This window comes from Podarcis cretensis (genome assembly GCF_951804945.1).
Source record: "Podarcis cretensis genome assembly, chromosome: 7".
Taxonomy (NCBI): Eukaryota; Metazoa; Chordata; class Lepidosauria; order Squamata; family Lacertidae; genus Podarcis; species Podarcis cretensis.
Genome location: NC_137176.1, coordinates 25,533,984 through 25,553,874, shown reverse-complemented (window position 1 = coordinate 25,553,874; position 19,891 = coordinate 25,533,984). Strand labels below are relative to the sequence as shown.

General features: G+C 44.5%; 1 protein-coding gene across 2 annotated transcripts in view; it reads left to right on the top strand.

The window, feature by feature from the left end:
• Nucleotides 1-19,891, top strand: part of WRNIP1 (WRN helicase interacting protein 1) — a 181,373-nt gene that overhangs the window by 39,079 nt on the left and 122,403 nt on the right. Inside the window, exons 4-7 of one of the 2 annotated variants that reach the window (XM_079985004.1) lie at nucleotides 1,365-1,588; nucleotides 9,869-10,024; nucleotides 10,931-11,010; nucleotides 12,599-13,413. In XM_079985004.1, coding sequence (XP_079841130.1) covers nucleotides 1,365-1,588; nucleotides 9,869-10,024; nucleotides 10,931-11,010; nucleotides 12,599-12,874 — 736 coding nt within the window. In that variant the 3' untranslated portion in view covers nucleotides 12,875-13,413. Of the gene's footprint in view, nucleotides 1-1,364; nucleotides 1,589-9,868; nucleotides 10,359-10,930; nucleotides 11,011-12,598; nucleotides 13,414-19,891 lie in introns of those variants that run through there. The other variant, XR_013841133.1, reaches the window with a different exon arrangement.

Genomic DNA, 19,891 nt, shown 5'->3' with positions numbered 1-19,891 from the left:
GCCTACAGGCTGCTGATTTGCTCCAATTTACTCTGGTTGGTGTCTTTACTTTTTGTCCAAGGGAGCCCTCGGATTTTTCCGGTAACAGTGGAAACCTCCTTTCACCACCAACCCCTGAAATCTGTTTTGTGATTTCCCTCAACCCTCCAGAGCATATTTGAGGAGGGCACAGGGTGCCCGCATGGGGAAGTCGCATTGGGCAAGAGGGAATATTCGCATTGACAGGACACTTATTGGGTGCAAGCCTTAAGATCTTTTTTTAGTTCCAGTTCAACATGAGCGACGCAAACAATGGGTTAGGTTCTATTTCAATTCAAGAAAAATAAAAATAAAGCAGGAAGTTGCTTTCTTAGTCCCCGTTCAGTATGATTCCCTGATCAAATCTAAAGTTAATCTTATGTAGATAAAGCTTTACAAAGTTTGTCTCTCTTGCCCATTGTCTGGCTGCAAGTACAGACAGGTTTCGTACAATGGTTAAAATGTCCATGGTGATTCTAGTTACAGGTAGGTAGCCGTGTTGGTCTGCCGTAGTCAAAACAAAATTTAAAAATTCCTTCCAGTAGCACCTTAGAGACCAACTAAGTTTGTTATTGGTATGAGCTTTTGTGGTGGGACCAACTGCGAGAAAGGGCTCCTTTCGGGCCACTCGTCCCTCCACCGCCACCGCCCGCATCATTCGAGTATAAGCCAAGGGGGGGCTTTTTCAGCATAAAAAATATGCCGAAAAAGTCGGCTTATACTAGTTGGTCTCTAAGGTGGTACTGGAAGGAATTTTTTATGGTGATTCTAGCATGCTTAAGGCATAGTTTGTGGATTGCATACTCTGTTTAAAGCCCTTGTAATATTTAAGGGATGCGGGTGGTGCTGTGGTCTAAACGACTGAGCCTCTTTAGCCTTGCCGATGTAAGGTCAGCGGTTCAAATCCCCGTGACGGGGTGAGCTCCGGTTGCTTTGTCCCTGCTCCTGCCAACCTAGCAGTTCGAAAGCATACCAGTGCAAGTAGATAAATAGGTACCATTGCAGTGGGGAAGGTAAACGGCGTTTCCATGAGCTCTGGCATTTGTTCTCCGTGCACCAGTAGCTTGTTAGTCATGCTGGCCACATGACCCGGAAACCTGTCTGAGGACAAATGCCAGCTCCCTCGGCCAAAAAACGAGATGAGTGCCGCACCCCATGGTCGCCTTTGACTGGACTTAACCGTCCAGGGGTCCTTTACTTTTTACCTTTTTACCTTAATATTTAACTACTGTGGCATTTAGTTAGGGATAAAGCTCATATCCATTTGGCTCTCAGTGGTCAGGGCAAAGAAATGTGGCCTTGTGGACAATAGGAAATGCACTCAGATATCACGTCTTTCATTTCAGATGCTGCGTGTGCATCGAGAGAAAAGCTGTAAACACCCTCGCGTATCTTTGTGATGGCGATGCAAGAACTGGGTTGAATGGACTCCAGATGGCTGTTCAGGCCAGGTTAACTAAGCTCCAGCAGCAGAGTAGCACACATGGCTCTTCTGTTAACGAAATGGTCATCACAGAAGATCATGTTAAGGAGGGACTGCAGCGATCCCACATTCTGTATGACCGAGCCGGTGAGTAGCTGATAAAGAACGCCCCATGTGATGCAATGCTATGAATGAAGCTTGGTACCCAGCTCAGCAATGAATAGTAGTAGTAGTAGTAGTAGTAGTAGTAATAATTTATTATTTATACCCTGCCCATCTGGCTGAGTCTCCCCAGCCACTCTGGGCAGCTCCCAATCAAATGTTAAAAACAGTACAGCATTAAATATTAAAAACTTCCCTAAACAGGGCTGCCTTCAGATGTCTTTTAAAGATAGGATAACTGCTTATTTCCTTCATATCTGAAGGGAGGGTGTTCCACAGGGTGGGAGCCACTACCGAGAAGGCCCTCTGCCTGGTTCCCTGTAACCTCACTTCTCGCAATGAGGGAACCGCCAGAAGGCCCTCGGCGCTGGATCTCAGTGTCTGGGCTGAACGATGGGGGTGGAGACGCTCCTTCAGATATACTGGACCGAGGCCGTTTAGGGCTTTAAAGGTCAGCACCAACACTTTGAATTGTGCTCGGAAACATACTGGGAGCCAATGTAGGTCTTTCAAGTCTCGGCGGCCGTTCCCAGTCACCAGTCTAGCTGCCGCATTCTGGATTAATTGCAGTTTCCGGGTCACCTTCAAAGGCAGCCCCACGTAGAGTGCATTGCAGTAGTCCAAGCGGGAGAAAACTAGAGCATGCACCACTCTGGCGAGACAGTCTGCGGGCAGGTAGGGTCTTTGCTTGCAACTGAAACAGCTCCCCTTCTGTAATGTTAAGGTTCCCTTGGCAGAGTTGATCTGCAACTCAGTCATACAAAGTGTTGGCCAACATGCCAACAAGGCTTTGTTTTAAGATAGGTTTCTTTCGGCAAATGAAGGGGCGAAATGCCTGTGGGCCTGGGCTCCTTCGGAGGGAAGGGTGGGATCTAAACTCGATAAATAAAATATAAATGATGCTAAACTGTATTTTAATGTCACATGAAGGAGGGAGAGCAAGAAGGTTGATACAGTCCCCACAGCCAGAACAAGGGTGTATGGAGCGTCTTGTTCACGGTTTACCCAAATTGGAATTTATTGTGGCTGAACAGTGAGCATTGTTTCATTTAAACGATGGTTTGTTAAAGCAAGTAAAGATCATAAACGTAAAGTTTGGTCTTGGTTTATACCATAGCTTAAATGAAGCACAGTTTGTCCTTTCCCAGACAACGCTAAACACAGATTTTTTTCAAGTAAAACAAATCTCACAGAGGTGAGGGAAGAGCACATAAATCAGACATGTTCACATAATACTAAACTATCACTTAGCGTTATGTCAGAACTGGGCCTATGTATGCCGTAATTCTAATCACTATGGTGGCTTTGAGCAGTCACAAAAAAACCATAGTTATTGTCTTAGAAATGAGCCTAGCTTCTAGGCTTGCATACTCTCCTCTCTCCCACCACAGATGAGAGGAAGAGTTCATGTTCGATTAACCACAGCTTGCTGTGCTGTCTGAACAAACTGTGGTTAATCTCAGTTATGGTTTGTTTGAAGCATATAAATTTAAACCATTGCTTACGAAGCTGGCTTGTTTCGTCAAACCATAGATGAGATTAACCACAGTTTAGAATTCAGGTGTAATGTTAAGCTGTGGTTAATTGGTATCAGAAGCAAAATCCTCTGGTCTCCTCCTCGCAGCCACACTAGAAGAGAAGAAGAGAGGGAGCACATGAGCCTGGGGGGAAACTAGGCTTGTTTCCATCACGACAAGCCATAATTTACTGTGACGTTCAAATGCAGCCACTGTGGTTTAGCTGAAACCCATTCATTTATTTACTTTTAGAATTTATACCTACCTTTGCTCTTAAAGCAGGTTGTGATACGTTAGCGAAAGGAATGCAACAGTGCAACGGCAGCAACGGCAGCAGTGCCAGTCAAACCAATAAAACAGAAAGCCAAATACATAAAATTCTAAAAAAACAAAAGAGCCCAGCCTCATTTCCTCCTCCAGGGCTACCCAAGAGACTGCCTGAGCGAGAAGGTTTTGGCTAATAAGATAGCTGTTGCCTTCCAGAGACCATTCTCAGAGGCCCACTCATCTCCACAGGCTGCTCTTCATATCCTCTGCACCTGTTCCAACAATAGGTGTGGAGAATTTGAGGAGGCCCTGCTGCTGGGAAGATGAAACTCATGAGAGGGGAACATACTGTGAACTTCGTGCTATTATCTCAGAGGGAAGAACATTGAAAGGGGTAGGATAATGCATACCGGGTCTCCCTGGGGACTGTGTGGCGGTGGAGTAAAAACCGCTTTGACCGTGGCTAAGAATAGCTTGTGGTGCTTCATGTGTTGCCTCACGAGCATTTTCAGTAATGTACAGATCTATATTTTAAGAAATCATATACAGTGGTATCTCGGGTTAAGTACTTGATTCGTTCTGGAGGTCCGTTCTTAACCTGAAACTGTTCTTAACCTGAAGCACCACTTTAGCTAATGGGGCCTCCTGCTGCCGCCGCGCCGCCAGAGCACGATTTCTCTTCTCAACCTGAAGCAAAGTTCTTAACCTGAAGCACTATTTCTGGGTTAGCGGAGTCTGTAACCTGAAGCGTATGTAACCCGAGGTACCACTGTACCGTACTTTTCGTTGTATAAGGCGAGGGTTTTTTCTTTAAAAAAAACTTTTAAAATGAGGCTTGTCTTATACATTGGTAGTGCGTTGGGGGGACGGGCAATTGGTTGCAGCGCAATCAGGAGATTCTCAGTGTTGATTGGGCGTTTGAGTGGTGGCTGCTGTCTATTGGCTGCCGCTGTGGCAATTGGACGGGTGAATTGCGTCTGGTGGCGGCGAGCGGGCATACGCTTGGTGCCTTTGGTGATGCATGTGATCATTCAGGTGAGCGATATTCAGCACCCCCCCCCCAAAAAAAAAGCCGAACATCTCTGGGCATTTCCCCCCCCAAAAAAAACAGTTTAACAACTCTTGGTAAGCTTCCCCCATTTTCTTAATTTGGAGTCCCCAAAACAGGGGACATCTTATACACTAGGGCATGTTATACACAGAAAAATATGGTAATGCAAAGATTTTGGTTGTGTGCGTACACACTTCCCCTTCCATGGTATTGGGATTCTCCCTGCAAAAGAAATACACATTTTGTTTTATTTTACTGGGAAACCTCTAAGTGCCAGTTTGTACAACTATAAAACAATGAACAGGGTGGTGATACAATGACTACTGCAATCAACACAAGATAATAGTTTGCTCAAGGACATTGTCCTCTTTCTATGTTCCTTCTGATGGAAGCATGCAGATGGGGACAGATTTCAGTCATTTGCATACGGTCTTCTTTTGTACATGATTTACTACCAAGCTCGAAGACGTAAGCTCTTTAGCGACAAAATATCAGATTACCAGAACAACATTCCAGCTCTCAACCACTGGTATATCACAAGTGCCCCTTTGCAATTGTTCAAGAAAAAAATCTATTTTGGAAAGAGAAGAAATGAGCACTGAACTACTGATAACATTACAAGTGAACTCTTTATTTACTGCGTTTGCTATTGTTTAAGATAGCTTTCCCTATTTGGGAAAGAAACTACTTGTGCCATTTTTATGGACGTTTATTGTTTGTTTACAGATAGTTGCCTTGGTGATATTAAAAGGTAAAGGTACCCCTGCCCGTACAGGCCAGTCTTGACAGACTCTGGGGTTGTGCGCCCATCTCACTTAAGAGGCCAGGGGCCAGCGCTGTCCGGAGACACTTCCGGGTCACGTGGCCAGCGTGACATCGCTGCTCTGGCGAGCCAGAGCCGCACACGGAAACGCCGTTTACCTTCCCGCTGGTAAGCGGTCCCTATTTATCTACTTGCACCCGGAGGTGCTCTCGAACTGCTAGGTTGGCAGGCGCTGGGACCGAGCAGCGGGAGCGCACCCCGCCGCAGGGATTCGAACCGCTGACCTTTCAATCGGCAAGCCCTAGGCGCTGAGGCTTTAACCCACAGCGCCACCTGCATCCCTTCTTGGTGATATTACCTTGCGTCAATTGCGGTTTGTACAACCAGCAGACTCAATTGATTTTCCTGGATGGGGCCATGTCAAGCTGCGTGGGTTGGGTTGTTGCATGTCTGAATGCTTCCCATCTGGGTGAGATGTCAATGCATTGAAATTGATAATGTTGGGGAGAAGGGATCAACTGGCCTTCTGCTATTTTGCTTTGTGCAGAGAATTCTTGGCACTGGGGTACATTCAGATATGTAGCAAGGACACAGCTGCAGCTGATGTCGTCATTCTGATTCTGTTGGTTTGCAGACTTTGGGCCTCATTACGTTATCTTAATACCATCTTCAGCAAAAGGGATGAAGGACAGACACAGGACTCTAAAACAGCAGTGTTTACCATTCTAGGTTTCAGTTACGTGCCATCATTATTGTTAAAGCAGGAATAAACCTGACACAATATATGGATATGGTTTTATTGTATGATGTAAACTGTTTAAAGAGCCACAGCAATGTTCTTTAAACTCTGGCCTTCAGAACTGGAGGAGACCTAGGGAAATCGTTAACCCCCAACAAGGGCATTAGTCCACCATGATTTGTGGACTGGTGCTTCACATTTCCTAAAAATCTCCCATTTATATACTTAAAACTTTGCTGTTGGCAGGATGAGTTAAGAGTCTTCATGGCTTTTTCTTCAAAAAAACATAGTATCGTTTAAATGCAATCCCTGCCGGTGCTCAGTATTGACATTCATACCAATACTTAGTTGAAATTTTCAATTATTTGATTTATTTTTGGCACTCCTTTTTAAGGAAATGAATTTTGCAATTTGCTTATGTCAGAGCACCTGCATATAACCGCATGCGAGGATCCCTAATTTGATACCAGCTCTTGCTAAATTCGTGACTTGGCACCATGACGTGTCACAAACGCTGGCCATTTCTGTCTGTCTTTGCGGTGGAGATCGGAATTGGAGATTGCGCTATGAGGATTAGGCTTGTCTCCTTGTATTTAACTAGTTACGTGCTAGTATTTAAATAGTCTTTGAATGAATGCTGTTCATGTATTATCAACTCTGAGCTTCGTTCTGTTGCCGGAAGTGGCATTTTTATCCATTTCCTGACCAGTAAAATATGTTTTCTTAGTGATACAACGCAAACTATTTCTAAAATATTTTGATGAGAGAAGGTTCTTTTCTAAACTTTGTACAAAATATGACTGTGGCGGTGATTGCGGGGAGGATGGCAAGAAAAGTGCAACGAAAGCGGCCATTTTTCTCTCCCTAGTTGTTAACCATGATAATTATTATTCCAGCTTCTGCCCATCATAAATAGTGATGCACAATCTTATAGAATTTGGCCAATGGACTGTCTTGCAGTGGCTGAGAGCAGACGTTAGATTATGTGGTGTTTGGTCTCATTTCCAAGTTATACTTGGGTATAGTCCTTGCTGGCATGGAGATACAGTCACTCCTCATATTAGCATGGGTTCATATGTGTACTTTTAGGAGTTTAAGTTAAGTACAGAAGACTTCACAAGTGAAGTGAAGTACCGCACTTACCTGAATATATTGGCACAACGCGACCTAATCCCTATCCTTGGAGAACTCACTTTTTACACCCATTCATTGTGAGTGCTTTCTGCTACTCTTCTCCTTTCTGCTTCCTGATTTTTAAACATTTACCAGGCCATAAAGTGGCCCATCATTTTGTCCCACGACAGCTAAGTTTATTCAGGGTTCTTTGGTGAGGGACTTTTATCAAAATCGTTTTGAAGTCCCAGGTACATTTTCTTCATACAGCCATACCTCGGGTTGAAGTCGCTTCAGGTTAAGCCTTTTTGGGTTGCGCTCTGCAGCGACCCGGAAGTAACGGAGCACGTTACTTCCGGGTTTTGCCACGTGCACAGACGCTCAAAATGACGTCACGTGCGGAAGCGGCGAATCGCGGTACGCACGGACGTGGGTTGCGTTCGCTTCAGGATGCGAACGGGGCTCCGGAACGGATCCCATTCGCATCCAGAGGTACCACTGTAGTAACTACTATCGCCATCACAATATGGGTCACACATGTTCATCACTGTAATGTCAGGAAACTAAGCTTTTCATACGACTTCCTTTTAGGTCAGAAGTGACTACATGCAGCTGTTTGAGGTTGGTACCTTCCTCCTCATAATACGAGGCTCCCAGATTAAAATAAAATAAAATAAAATACAACAAATGCAGTGTGCAGTGAACACTCAAGGAACTGGAAAAGTGGAATGCAAATAGAAGCTCGGTGCTGTACAATGATTCTCATTTCCTGGTTCATGGAGAAGCTATTTTAAATGTCCCCAGATTGCTGCCCATAGAAATCAAAGGAGAGATCCAATATTTTAATATAGCTGGGCTTGCCGGTCTGTCTTTTCCACCCACCACTGCTAAAATGTAAAGGAAACCCCACCCTTCCAACAAATAGCTCAGCGAGTACTGAGCATGCTCAATGAATATTTCAAGCGGCTTAGAAACACCGCATGAAAGAATGCCAGCTGGGGGAGAAGAAGGTGTGTGTGTGGGGGGGGGGGGAACAGGTCACACTGCCTTTCTCAACATTTAAAGGCCATCTTGGTTTTAAGAGACCAGGCGACGCCATTCCCAGGACTGCGATGAGACTCCCAGCTGCTTGGTTTATTGCCGCCTGCTCGAGTTGAAAGCCTGAATGCTGTGACAGAGCACAGACACGCTGTTTATATTGGCCTGATAACGATGGCATACCAGTGGGCTTTTTGTGTGGAGCGCTATTAAAAATAGCTGTCTGCTGGCCTTGTGTGTCGTAGAAAGAGACCACCCTGGAGACAAGCGGATAGGGAAATCCCACTTCAGAGGGATTCAGGCTTACACCTTTGCTAATGAAGATACAAGTGGTTCCGCCTTTAAATTCTAAGGCAGGAGGGTACAGATCCCATACTGTTATGCGTTGCTTCTAGTCTATATGACAAAACACCTGATAATCATTCCATGCATCGGGCAGCAGTTTGGAGCTGTGTGGAAAGTGCATAGCGGTACAACTTCACACCGTTGTATTGAATAATTACTTACTTACTTATATTTATGTTTAAAGACACATCCAGTGCTTTGTGATAAAGATGTACAGTGGTACCTCAGGTTACATACGCTTCAGGTTACATACGCTTCAGGTTACAGACTCTGCTAACCTAGAAATAGTGCTTCAGGTTAAGAACTTTGCTTCAGGATGAGAACAGAAATCGTGCAGCGGCAGCAGGAGGCCTCATTAGCTAAAGTAGTGCTTCAGGTTAAGAACAGTTTCAGGTTAAGTACGGACCTCCGGAATGAATTAAGTACTTAACCTGAGGTACCACTGTACATCTGAATGAACAGGAAATTTTGAAACATTCTGCTTGTAACTGAAATGATTACAATTGCGCATGAAACCTACAAGGACTTACAGAATGAACAAATCAGACCGCGATCAGACCAAGGGTCTGTCTTGCTCTGTAGTCTTATCCCCTCTCACAAACAGGGCTTGCTCCAGGCATTTGGTAATTGGAAACTTCCTGATTTTGGACTTGGAGGCTGCATGTAGGTGTCAAAGCTAGTGGCCATTGATAGATCTGTATGCTGTGAATTTAAATAACCATTTCAAAAGACATCTAAACTAGTGGTCATCAGTGCTGCTTATAGCAATTTATTCAAAGCATTAACTGGACCCTATTGTCTGTATTGGGGACGCAGGTGGCGCTGTGGGTTAAAGCCTCAGCGCCTAGGACTTGCCGATTGAAAGGTCGGCGGTTCGAATCCCTGCGGCGGGGTGCGCTCCCGCTGCTCGGTCCCAGCGCCTGCCAACCTAGCAGTTCGAAAGCACCTCCGGGTGCAAGTAGATAAATAGGGACCGCTTACCAGCGGGAAGGTAAACGGCGTTTCCGTGTGCGGCTCTGGCTCGCCAGATGCAGCTTTGTCACGCTGGCCACGTGACCCGGAAGTGTCTCCGGACAGCGCTGGCCCCTGGCCTCTTAAGTGAGATGGGCGCACAACCCCAGAGTCTGTCAAGACTGGCCCGTATGGGCAGGGGTACCTTTACCTTTTTATCGTCTGTATTCCCTTCCGACTGTCTTGAATGTTTTTTTCTGGCAATTTATATACTGCTTCATTACAGTATTTTCTAGGTGGTGTACAAGTACTCAGTTAAAAAAAAAGGATAAAAACCAGATAAATTGTTTGTTTGTTTGTTTATATCCTACCTTTTTCTTCCAAGGAGCTCAAAATCATGTACTGCCAGTCAGTTGCACTGAATGACCAAGTTTGTTGTGGAGGGCGTGATTTTTATCTATTTAATTATTTTTCTGAATAGGAGAAGAGCATTACAACTGCATCTCTGCCCTCCATAAATCCATGCGAGGCTCTGATGAAAATGCCTCTCTTTACTGGCTTGCCCGAATGCTGGAAGGTGGTGAGGATCCACTCTACGTAGCAAGAAGGTTGGTAAGGTTTGCAAGTGAAGACATAGGTGAGTTACTTAAAGCAGACTAGTTTTATTGTCATATTTGCTTTTTAGATACTGCTGTGTGGAGCTGTGTTTTCAGAGACGATGGGAGTTGTGGTCCACTGGTGCCCCAGCCCTGCTATAAAAGAGTTCATTTTAGTACGCCCTTGGGAGAGGGTGGTAAGGAACAGAGTCAACTTGCGCTTACTTGACATTGGAAGGTCCTTCTAGCTGTGGCTGGGCAAGCCTCTGCTGACTGGCTTATAAGCAAGATTTGGGAGGCTCTATGTAGAGTGGACATGGGTGGCGCTGTGGTCTAAAACACAGAACCTAGGGATTGCCGATCAGAAGGTTGGCGGTTCGAATCCCCGTGACGGGGTGAGCTCCCGTTGCTCAGTCCCTGCTTCTGCCCACCTAGCAGTTCTAAAGCACGTCAAAGTGCAAGTAGATAAATAGGTACTGCTCTGGCGGGAAGGTAAATGGCGTTTCCGTGCGCTGCTCAGGCTCATCAGAAGCAGCTTAGTCATGCTGGCCACATGACCCAGAAGCTGTACGCCGGCTCCCTCGGCCAGTAAAGTGAGATGAGCGCCACCACCCCAGAGTGCATTCACCTCTTCCTCACTGCAGTCACTACTTGCTCGCTCTCTTGGCCCCAAACTGTGTAGCTATCCAGGCAAAGAGGGCACGGAGAATTTTGCTTCTTCTTGCCTAGCTGTCCATACTCACTTGCTTGGAGGGCACAAGTGAACAGATAGCAACAGAGAGGGTCCAGTGGGTTCCAAGAGTTTGTAATGGGCCCTCTCCCGACAGCGACAGCTCCCTGACAACAGCCCTGACATGACAGTTGGCTTAAGGAATAAGATGGGCACTGTATGGAGTATTACATTGCTGAGCGTGATGTGCTTTCTAAAATATAATTTTTGGTTGTAGGATTGGCTGATCCCTTGGCGTTAAACCAAGCGGTGGCTGCTTATCAAGGCTGCCACTTCATTGGAATGCCAGAGTGTGAGGTAAAGTTGGTATAAATTTACTTCTATAATTGTCAGCATCTCAACCACTAAATGTTGCCTGTGAATCCTGGAAGACATGCTCCCTGCTTTGCAGGCCTTTTCCCACCTGCTCTAGGAGGGAGGGATGCAGACTGACTCCAGCTACAAAAGCTGAGATCGCTGGACAGACTCTTGGGCTGGTGTATTTCTTAGTGGAGGCTGTTGCTCTTGATTTTAATCTTTTGTGTCTTTATTTTAAATCTTCTTGTGATTTGTATGAAAATTGTTCGGTTTGGTTGTTTATTAGTACTTTTGTCATGTTGCAGTTACGTGGTTTTTTCATGTTGCAAGCCACCTTTAGCATGGTTTGCACTGAAAAGGAGGCATACAGATAAAAGTTGTGTATATGTTACTCTCACCTGCCAGTTTCGGTTTCTTCTGTTTTATCAGTCTGGTTGTAATTAGGCATTGGCTACCGACTAGTTAATAAAACCTCTGTTGAGGGAGCTGCAGGGCTATGGGCCAACTTTAAGGTTTTCCTATTATCTGAATATATAAAAACCCAAAACAACCTGGAAGCAGCGGACTTAAAAAGATCACCTTATTCCTTATATCACTGCTCAGTCTTTGCGATCCACCACAGAAGCAAGGTCCCAGTGTCAGATTGTCCTCTACAAGAAATTGTGCATTTTGTGTAGTGGGCTTAGGCAACTCTCTAGCTAATGAAATCAATTTGGCACCATCTGTAACGAGTTTTAAATCTGTTTATCTCAGAAAGCCTTACAAAAACGCTTCGCCGTTTTTTAGTTTCTCTTGTCACATGACCCATTTTGTACTCCAGTTTCTTCAGTGCATTTTGATCTTTGTTTTTGTTGTTCTGGGTTTAATTTGAGATTTTTGTACAGGCACATACACTAATGGCCAGAATTGTGGAAACCTTTTGGGAAAAGTGTATCTCTGAGGTTTGATGACTCATAACACCACTTTTTTGGAGTAATACCATAAAATTATGTATCAATGGAAAGATAATTTAATGAAGAATGTAATGCAACAAAGTTTGTTCAATTATCTGTCAAATTATCTATCAAAAGTTATAGCCAGATAACCAGAAAAAGGAAGCACAACTTGCTTAGGTTGAGATGCAGTAGGTTTCCTTCATTTGAATGTAGCCAGTGAGCATGACTGTTTAGAGATTCAGTCAGGTATTATGAACCATCAAACCTCAGAAATACACTTTTTCCAAAAGGTTTCCACAATTTTGATCACTAGTGTACATTTGTATGAGTGTGTGGTTTAGAAATGAGTGAATAAAAATAAAATGAGTTTTCAATTCATTATCGTTTCAGTATCACTGTGTTCACATGACCCATTGTCAGCTGCACACTGTGAGTGACACTATAAAGCTGGATGTGGGAAAACTTGGGTCTTGCTGAACTTCACTCTGGGAAACAGGGTGTCAGACTAGCAGAGGCCAATTCAACAGGAGTCTTCTTATATATTATGTTCTTCTCTTTATTAGAAAAGATACCTGGCGGCCTCAGTAGCAAGCGTTCTGAAAGCGCTTCGTATTATTTCAGTCTATTTTTCTGTTTTCTCTTTCGTTGTACAGGTCTTACTGGCACAATGCGTGGTCTATTTTGCCAGAGCACCAAAGTCTATAGAAGTGTATGGCGCTTACAACAACGTCAAGGCATGTCTGAGAAACCACCAGGGACCTCTTCCACCTGTTCCTTTGCACTTGAGGAACGCACCAACCAGGCTCATGAAAGACATAGGCTATGGCAAAGGTTATAAATATAACCCAATGTATAAGGAACCTGTGGAGCAGGATTACCTGCCTAAAGAACTGAAAGGGGTCGATTTTTTTACACAACAAAGAATGTGATGACCCTACGTGCAATGTGGTGGCCAGCTTTCTCCTGCCACACACACACATGCACACTTAAGTTTAATTTTGCAATAATTTCCGTTTTAACTCCGCCATGTTATCCAGGCACAGAATTATGGTTTTGTGAGGTAAAATATATCAGAAGTTATGGACTTTGTGTAGAAAATGGATGTCCACAATCTGGTCTACAGTTGTACATGTTTTAAGATCAACTGAAATCATTGGACATAAGAAAACATATCTAGGTCAGGCAATGGTCATTATTTTTTTAAAAGAAAACATTTGGGACACAATCTAGCCTAGGTTAGGAACTTGTTCTATACTGAATGCTCCCAATTAAATCACTTAAATCACTTAAAAGGGGCCTGCTTCATGCCGTGGGCTTGCTCGAAACTGAAAAAGGACTAGGTTAAAAGAATAAAAATTCTGCATTTCCACCTTGATATAGAAAAAGTAATATGACGGGAATTTAACCCACTTGTCAGATTATTTTTGATACTGTGAAATTTTGTAAATAAAGGTTGATTTAAAACTTTCTTAGTGTCTGTTTTGTTGAAAGTCAAGATCAGTTTATGGTGGTGTGGTTCTTAACACTATGTTAGCTATTCTGCTTCCCACTTACGCCTCTTGCCTCTGAGCGAGTGCCATTCTGTTGCCAGCCGAAACTCCACATGAGGTTGGGGAGAATTCATTTTCCATAGCCTTATGGATGCTTGGCAGATTTCAGTCTCGTACACCTGTTGCGTTGGATTGCTGTGACCCTGTTCTGTGCTATACATCAGTAATTCCCAAACTCAATAGTGAAGCCCAAAGCATTCATGTGGAAGGTGGAGGAGGCTTCCCATTCTCTCTCTGCATGATTTACTGCTCTGTCTTGGCTTCTTTCCAGTCAGCATCTGCTTTTGGGGGAAAGGAGGGAAAGGTTAGGGAAAACCCTTGCTGTGTCTTTCATTGGAGAGTATATTTTTGATGCAGCAGAATAATCATGTCCTGGAATGGGGGCTGCTCATTCTGTCTCTGTAAGAATTACTGATCTGCGTTTACTTCCATTTATAATGCATGTTCAGAATAATGAACAAGGAGTCCCAATAAAGCAGTATGTCAGTCAGTCAGTCAGATTTTCGGCATAGCCACTAAAATCTTATACAAAAAACAAAGGCCACAGTCCAAGAGTAAATTAAAACATCTATTTTCAGTGAAAAGGCAGGATATTTTTCCTTACTTTGTCCACTCAGAGTGTCCCCTCTGGGTTCCTGTGTGTGTTTCATTTTTAGCTGATTTAATACAGATTTGTTTAACATTACTATTTTTCTTCTTTAAATAATTCCTACGTCCTTTTATTGGTAGATGGCTTGAAACACTTATTAGCTGCCTCCATGTTTCCCTTAGCGGCATAAAATGGGGTATAAATATTTTAATAAAGGGGCTTTTGAGGGGGGTGAATGCACAGTACAATGGTACCTCGGGTTAAGTACTTCGTTCCGGAGGTCCGTACTTAACCTGAAACTGTTCTTAACCTGAAGCACCACTTTATCTAACGGGGCCTCCTGCTGCTGCCGTGCCGCCAGAGCACGATTTCTCTTCTCAACCTGAAGCAAAGTTCTTAACCTGAAGCACTATTTCTGGGTTAGCGGAGTATGTAACCTGAAATGTATATAACCTGAAGCGTACGTAATCTGAGGTACCACTGTAGCTGGATCTCGGAGATCTCCCGAAAATGCCTTTTTAGTTTTGGAAAACACCTACTATTTTCTGTTTTTTGAAAATGATTTAAGGTAGCCTTTGCGAACCAGGGACCCCTCAAGAGGCTTGCTGCGCTGATGGCTGTTGTTAAATTTACACACTGCCCGTCCTCTCACAGGAGCCCAGTTGTAGTCCTGAACATCTGGAGGTCTGGCAAAGGCTGCTTTAGCAAGCTAGTTCGTTGTACTCTTACTTCAAGCAGGAACAGGAGATGGGATAACCGTGTGCTGGAGAGATTGGCATCTGAGGAAGGGAAGATGACTTGAGATATAAGCCAGAGTGGATGGACCCCTACCAAGAGCTGACAGACTGGAATCCTGTAGCATCTTCTGCGGCCAACTGCATCATTTCTTCCCACATTTGTTGTTGGGCTGGTTCCTCTAGCCAGATCTATTGGCAAACCGAAAGGTGTTCTCTGTGGCTCGAATCTTGAAGCCACTTCATTCAACTGCAAGAAGTGGCAGAGATCACAGATTTGTGTGGACTGGCATGCCTGTTTTTTTGTCACTTCTTAAACTGGGCTCTGTATGCTAAATACATCACCCAATCCAGCATACTTACTACAGAAATCATGGTAGTCTGCTCACCACTATGTGCTTCCATGGTGATGGTTTGTGTTAGAAATTGCCTCCAGATTATGTTGAAGAAAGTTTAAATTACACAAAAGGGGGAGATAATGTACAAATTGTTTGCATAGCCTTCATTGTGTGCTTAATCAGTTCTGCAGCCCCGAAGCTGCCACCGAGGAACCAAAATATATCTGCGCCAAAATTCTGCACTGCGGACAAATGACATCCGCAGTGAACCTTTTTCCTTTCTGAGGGTTTAAGCTGATATTTTACAATTTCTTAACATTACTAGAGCTCCTTCCGTCCACACAGTGGTCCCAGGCCTACAACCACTTACAAAACAGAAATGTAACGTGTGACATCATATAAACTTCAGTTGTTTCCCTTTAAGCCAAACTTAGATTCAGGAAGGAGACGTCAACTTTCTGGTAAGCACCCAGAAGTCAGTGTGGTGTATAAGGAGCCAAGCCATCTAAATTTCATGGATACTCAATTTGGCCTGCTTGCACTATTAAGCATCTGGAAAACAACGCACTCTCACTGAGCATGCGCCACGGCTTAACCCAGGTATGTAGCATTCTGCTGCTAGTAACTTGACCTCTCGCTGCCTCATTTTTAGCCCTTTTTAATTCCTCTGAGGACACACTTGAACTTTGGCCGGTCATGTTGTTTTCTTCCAGAGCGAATAAAAATGGGAGGTTACAGAGCGTGCCCGTATCATATCTGATTTCAGCAAACTTTGCGTCAAATGGCCAAATGTCGTCCTCATAACTTGCCTCATCAAGAATTTTTTTTTTTTAATGGTATGCGCTGTCAAAAAGTGATGGAGCAATGGCAACTGGTTTCATCCTTGCCTCTAGGAACTCGCAGTAAGTGAGCTGTTAATGTTCAGGGTTCTGCTGTTTTACTCCCAAAAGGCGGTGGTTATGTTAGCTCAGCCATCTTCAGGCTGGGGAAAGCCTGAAACACCTGGAGGGCACCATGGTAGTGAAGGGCGTATTAACCAACTTCCATTCCAGATTTGAAAGGTCACCTTAAGCAATCACAGGCATTGTACTAGACTCTTGTCTTTCCATTGTGTGATATCCAGCATTGTACAATAGGAGATCTCTCTCTCTCTCTCTCTCTCTCTCTCTCTCACACACACACACACACAGCCCCAGCTCCAGAGGATCCCCCAACTATCAGGAACAGATTTGGAGGATGCATGGGGTGGGGGGGGGGTGGGAGAAGAGGAACAGGAAGCCCCATTCCATGAGGAAAAGGCTGTTCTGCATGTGGACAGATGCAACCGGATGCCACCAATATGTTTAAGGGGAAATGGGCTGATAAGTTTGGATAACTAAGAAATTGTAGAATCAGAGAAAGGCTCAGTCAAGGTTTGTTAATTTCATTTCAAACTAAAAGACTGCTTTGCTTAATCTGTGATCCTATGAGCTATTGTGCTGAAGGACAATAGTGTCCTTCACTTTGAATTTACTAACCAAGCTAGAACACAATAAAACCACCCATGTTTGTATATGCATATAAAAGCTTTAAATACTATTTAAATGTGATTCAAAGATAGAAAAATCATTTGGTTTAAATATGGATTACTAACCCAGATCCCAACCAATGTTGCTTTCACAGCAGCACATAATCCCTCTCTGCTTCTTTAAACCCTAATTTTGGCCTTCTATTTTGAATCACATGATCCCAGCTCTTGAAAATTCTGCATCAGTTCAGCCACCCTCTGCAGTATCACAACTCTTCAACCAGCCACGATCGTTTTTCCAGCCAAGTCGTTTGTCTTCGGTCAGTTGCACGTGTTCATCTTTTAGCTATTCATGTGAAAAGTTTCACCTGTGGCTTTCTGCACATTGATCTGCTCTTAATGGCATAAAAACGGCTGCATTTTTCTGACAATTTAGCAAGCCTAACGGACTTAACAACCTATGCCACGAAGGCCTTAAAACAGACACAGAAGGAGTGTTCATGCCATTCCTTGGGCTTGTACCCCAGCTTTGCCTCTCTCCTCCAACACGTATTGTGGGAATGTTCAGGGATGCAGGAGAGGATATATTGTTTGATACTATCCCAGGCAATCACCAGATGTCCACTTGGGCTATGTACACAGTCCTGCATTTACCCTGCATCCAGTATACTCCCAGCACTGGTTTAGGGACACAGGTGGCTTGCTTTTCAGAAGATTGCCAGTTCGAATCCCTGCGATGGGTTGAGCTCCCGCTGCTCTGTCCCAGATCCTGCCAACCTAGCAGTTCGGAAGCACATCAGTCGAAGTAGATTAATAGGTACCAATGTGGCAGGAAGGTAAACGGCGTTTCCGTGTGCTCTGGTTTCCGTCACGGTCTCCCATTGCACCAGAAGCAGTTTAGTCATGCTGGCCGCATGACCCAGAAAGCTGTGTGTGGACAAACACCAGCTCCCTTGGCCTGAAGCGAGATGACTGCCGCAACCCATAGTTGCTTTTGACTGGACCTAACCATCCAGGGGTCATTTACCTTTAACCTACCTTATCTAGGAAGCAGAGGACACACGGCAGTGGTCATAATTCATACCTACCCTGTCATTTCTTATGTAGAACTGTATTTTGATGCAATTCCCCCTCCCAAAGCAGCTTCAATCCAAAGTGAGAAAAGCAATCGCTTAGCTGTGTTTTAAGTCAGTAATGTGTACGCGGCCCTGTCATAGATTCTGACCATTGCAAGTGATCTTCTAGAGCAGATCGTGCATTGGGTGAGAACTGTCACTAACAGATTACTCCAAAATGCATCGTTTTGTATTACACTTTTCTTCAGCCCCTGAAGCTTTCCCCCCTCCTTTCCCTCCCCCCTTGCAATAAAACAAAACATGTATTGAACCTAGGCAGTCTCCAAATGTCATCTAGGTGACCTGTTGCATGTCCCAATCACGCGTTCCACAGAATTTCTTGGCACAACGCATTAAGCTAAGCCGGATTTGCAAGGTGCCAGACTCAAATGTGTAACAAGGCAAATATGTTTGCAGAAACGTGATAGTTCTTCTTTGACAGAAGCTGTGTGAGCCATGGAAATTGGAACTCGGATGAACAAAAAGCTAGCACAGTGACTAGGGCCCAATTGCCAGGGGAATTGAATCCAACTAGTAGAAAGTCCATCACCTTGCCAACAAAGGTCCGTATAGTTAAAGCTATAGTTTTCCCAGTAGTGATGTATGGAAGTGAGAGCTGACCATAAAGAAGGCTGATCGCCAAAGAATTGATGCTTTTGAATTATGGTGCTGGAGGAGACTCTTGAGAGTCCCATGGACTGCAAGAAGATCAAACCTATCCATTCTTAAGGAAATCAGCCCTGAGTGCTCACTGGAAGGACAGATCGTGAAGCTGAGGCTCCAGTACTTTCACAACCTCATGAGGAGAGAAGACTCCCTGGAAAAGACCCTGATGTTGGGAAAGATGGAGGGCACAAGGAGAAGGGGGCGACAGAGGACGAGATGGTTGGATAGTGTTTTCGAGGTTACCAGCATGAGTCTGACCAAGCTGCGGGGGGCAGTGGAGGACAGGAGTGCCTGGCGTGCTCTGGTCCATGGGGTCACGAAGAGTCGGACACGACTAAACGACTAAACAACAAAAACAAGTAGAGAGTCACAAGTTTTACCATTCCTGCAGTTGAGGGTTGGGCTAGGACTCAGGAAAACAGAGTTTAAATCCCCAATTAGATATAAATCATGCTGGATAACCCAAACTTCGTCACTGTTTCTCAATGCATCCTACTTCACAGGACTGTTGTGACAAGATAACCATGTGACCTGCTTGGGATTCGTTGTAGGGAAAGGGAGCTAAAAATGCAAGAAATAAGAGTTTAATGCTGCATCAACCACAATTAAGTATGATGAATGAGGCTAGCAACTAAAATATGTGTGTGTGTATTAACCTGTGCAACTAAATACTGCAACTCTCCGAAAGCTCTCTCTCACAGCCGTGGAGCAAGCTGTCAGGAAAACTTCGGTGCTTGCAATAGTGAGCATGTTTGAATTTTATTGTGAGCAACAGGCAGTAGATGGAGCTCCAGTGCAGGTTAATTGTGGGCTGCTGCTTCTTTTCAGACTTTCAGCTGAGCTGAAACACTTTGGTGGCCCCTGAGAAAGGTAGCCGAATCCCTTAACCTGCAAGAAGTGGGGTGTGCGAAAACAAGCTTCTTTCACACTACAGGGTTGGTGGTATGTCTTGGGGCCCTAACAGATCCAGCTCTGTCACTTGGTATAATGAGGCAGCTGCCTCTGGCAGCTCTTTTGGGGTATCATGAAAAGAAAGGAAATGGATTGTAAAAATATAGCAATAATAAATTTAACTTGTCAGGGAAGGGGGAAAGTGCTTTTGTGGAATTTTTTGCCTTGGACAAGCAGCACTGGCTTCCGTGGTCCTTGGGATCTGTGTGTGTGTGTGTGTGTGTGTGTGTGTGTGTGTGTGTGTCTATCATCTATCTATCCGTCATCTGTCTGTCTGTCTGTCTGTCTGTCTGTCTCATGGTATGCCCTGGTAGCAGGCTGTGCTCAGGATGCTGTCTGTGTTTGCATGTGTGCAGAAGAGAGATGGGGACCAATTACCCATTTAAAAAGGTAAAGGGACCCCTGACCATTAGGTCCAGTCGTGGCCAACTCTGGGGTTGCAGCGCTCATCTCGCTTTACTGGCCGAGGGAGTCGGCGTGCAGCTTCCGAGTCATG